Source organism: Echinops telfairi, unplaced genomic scaffold (genome assembly GCF_000313985.2).
Source record: "Echinops telfairi isolate 266 unplaced genomic scaffold, ASM31398v2 ScPeMD7_7468;HRSCAF=8506_0, whole genome shotgun sequence".
In the NCBI taxonomy this organism is placed as follows: domain Eukaryota; kingdom Metazoa; phylum Chordata; class Mammalia; order Afrosoricida; family Tenrecidae; genus Echinops; species Echinops telfairi.
This window is the reverse complement of record NW_022111369.1, coordinates 24,876,927-24,879,578: the sequence shown is the minus strand read 5'-3', so window position 1 is coordinate 24,879,578 and position 2,652 is coordinate 24,876,927. Positions and strand designations below refer to the sequence as shown.

Here is a 2,652-nt window from a genome sequence, read left to right as displayed (position 1 = left end):
GTTCACTGTACCTCCTTTTTGCTTCCCCTTTACCAATCGTGAAATCCTTTGCTCCGATAACTTGATAGCTTGCTCAGAAAATGTGAGATGGCATTTTACCATCCTTGCTTCTAAAACATATTCCGGTTACGCTTAGATGTGTTTGTTCTTCCGGAAGCCCATGTTATGTTTAATTACCTTCACTGACACCTAAGTCATAAGCCTCGATTCTTCTCTGGTCTTCCTGCTTTCCTGTCCAGCAGTTGCATGTAAGTGTGGCATTGAAAGTATAATAGGTTAGGCTTGAAGCACCCTATCAAGTTGACCTCTTTCTGAAACATTTTGGTTAATGCAATCATTCATCAGTTTCTGGTCTCTGGCTTCCACGAACTTTGATTGTGGATCCAAGCAAAATGGAATCTTGACAGTATCAATATTTCCTTCTTTTTTCATCATGTTGCTTATTAGCTTAGCGGCAAGAATTTTTGTTCTCTTTTTGTTAAGGTGTAGGCCAAATGAAAAACTCCAGTCTTTTTTCTACAACAAGGAATGCTTCTCGTCTTCTTCACTGTTATGTAGCAAAGCGGGATGCTGCCCATATTACAGGCTTTTAAGGAATCTTCCTTCAGTCCTAAAGCAGCTTCTCAATCATTTGCACGGCATACGAAATGTGATCAGGGTTGTGAAAAGGTGCAATGCTGAAGTATACCTTTACTGATCGTAAACCAAGCAGCTATGTCTAAACTACCTATTGTTCTGCGTACGGAGTATAACTAAGTGCTCTGAAATCCGTTATTTGTGATGTGATCCATATTCATTTACAGTCCACACAATTGAAAAGCTTTGCACAGTCAATAAGACATAGATAAACATCGTTCAGATATCTTCAATTTAAGCTAAGATGCATCTGACCTCAGCAAAAATATCTCTGTTTCCACACCCCTTTCTGTATCTGCCTTGCATTTCTGACTGCTCCGTGTTGATATAAAGCTGAATTATCTTCAACAAAAATTTACTTAGTATGCTATTAATGATATTGTTCAGTAATATCTACATAAGATTGAATCACCTTTCATTAGCATGAGCATAAATGTGAATCCCTTCCAGTTAGTTGGACCTGTGACTATCTTCCGAATTTCATAGCATAGATCAGTGATCACTCCCATAGTTGCATCTTGTTTATTAAACCATCTCAATTGGTGTTTTGCCAATTTCTGTGGACTTGGTTATATAAATGGCTTCAGTGCAGCTCAGACTTCTTTCAGTATCATCAATTTTTATCATATGCTACTTTCAGAAGCAGTTGAACATCTACCAATTCTTTTTCTACAGTGAATTTATATTCATTTTATCTTAACTTGATGTGCTTATGTCAGTACATATTTTGTACATAAACTTTTTCAATACTTTGATTCATTTATTAATGACTAATGAGCTATAATAAACATTCCATAACCCATGTCAGTGTTTGGATTTTATATATATATGTATTTAAAGTGCATAAAAGAATGGAATAAAAATTTATAAAGGTGCATTTGCAAAAAGTGCCTCCATTTTGAAATAGTTGTGCATTAATGTATATAATTTAAAGAACGTATCAGCTACTGATGAGTTAATCACTTAAATGAACCTGTGTTGTCATTTTCATTTAGATGCATGCTAAGCACTGAAGTCAATGTTTTATAGTAACCCCTTAGCATTTCTAGATAATAACTCATTAATGGTCTTGTATTTCTGTGACCTTATTAGAATATTTCTGATTCTTCCTTTTTCATCTAATAGGAGATAAATGATGTGGATGTACAGGAACTTGTAAGGAGGTCCATTGGAAGATTAACAATTATTCGGCAGACATTTCCAGTTCCACAGAATATAAGTCAGCGATGTTTCCGTGGCAACCATCGAATATCTTCAACACTGTGTGATCCAAAGGACCCATTTGCTCAAAGTATGGAGGTATGGCCTAAATTAAGGTATATTCCATGTAGAGTGTTCCGCTTATGATCATTTGAAATCTCACCAAGTGGGTTTGGTTTCAGAATTTTACACCGTGACATTTTTATACTCTTCCACCAGCAACCCAGTTATTCTGGTGGAGAATAGTAAGGGTCTGTATATTTGAGATGCTTGATCATAGTCTAGAAAAATACCCACTTTTTAAATAAAATTATAATAAATAAATATTATTATCCTTCTCCGGAAGTTGACTTGTAGCATCACAGATGGTAAAATTTGTGATTGATTTCCTTTAAGGCCAAACTTGAAATTAATAAGCTAATAAATGTGTTTGAATCCCAGGCATAAAAAATGCAGAGGAGTTTTTTTCTTAAAGATTAATGCACGGTATGAGAACCTCATTCAAAAAATTCATTAAAAGTACAAAAATCCTGTATTATTATTTTGTATTACCTCACTTAAATGCATTATGGATGAAGTATTTTTCTTTTAGAATACAACAAAAATTAAAATGTAAATAAATAAAATCTTTGAGCACAAAATAGACAACTTCAAGCTCCAAATCCTTACTCATAAGATTGCCCTGTAAATAGCTACTTATGATTTTTCCTAAGACAAGCATATTACATCTTTTTTGTTATTATTGTTTTCTTTGAACTAAGGGATTCAGAATGTCAATTTGAAGTGAGTATATCAAAAGGCAATCACATGGGTATA

General features: G+C 34.2%; 1 protein-coding gene across 3 annotated transcripts in view; it reads left to right on the top strand.

Annotated features, from left to right (window-relative positions):
- GRID2 (glutamate ionotropic receptor delta type subunit 2) overlaps positions 1-2,652 on the top strand; it is a 1,637,701-nt gene that overhangs the window by 930,156 nt on the left and 704,893 nt on the right. For all 3 annotated transcript variants that reach the window (XM_045284270.1, XM_045284271.1, XM_004703263.4), the window contains exon 6: positions 1,762-1,935. In XM_045284270.1, the coding sequence (XP_045140205.1) occupies positions 1,762-1,935 (174 nt within the window). The remainder of the gene's footprint in view (positions 1-1,761; positions 1,936-2,652) is intronic.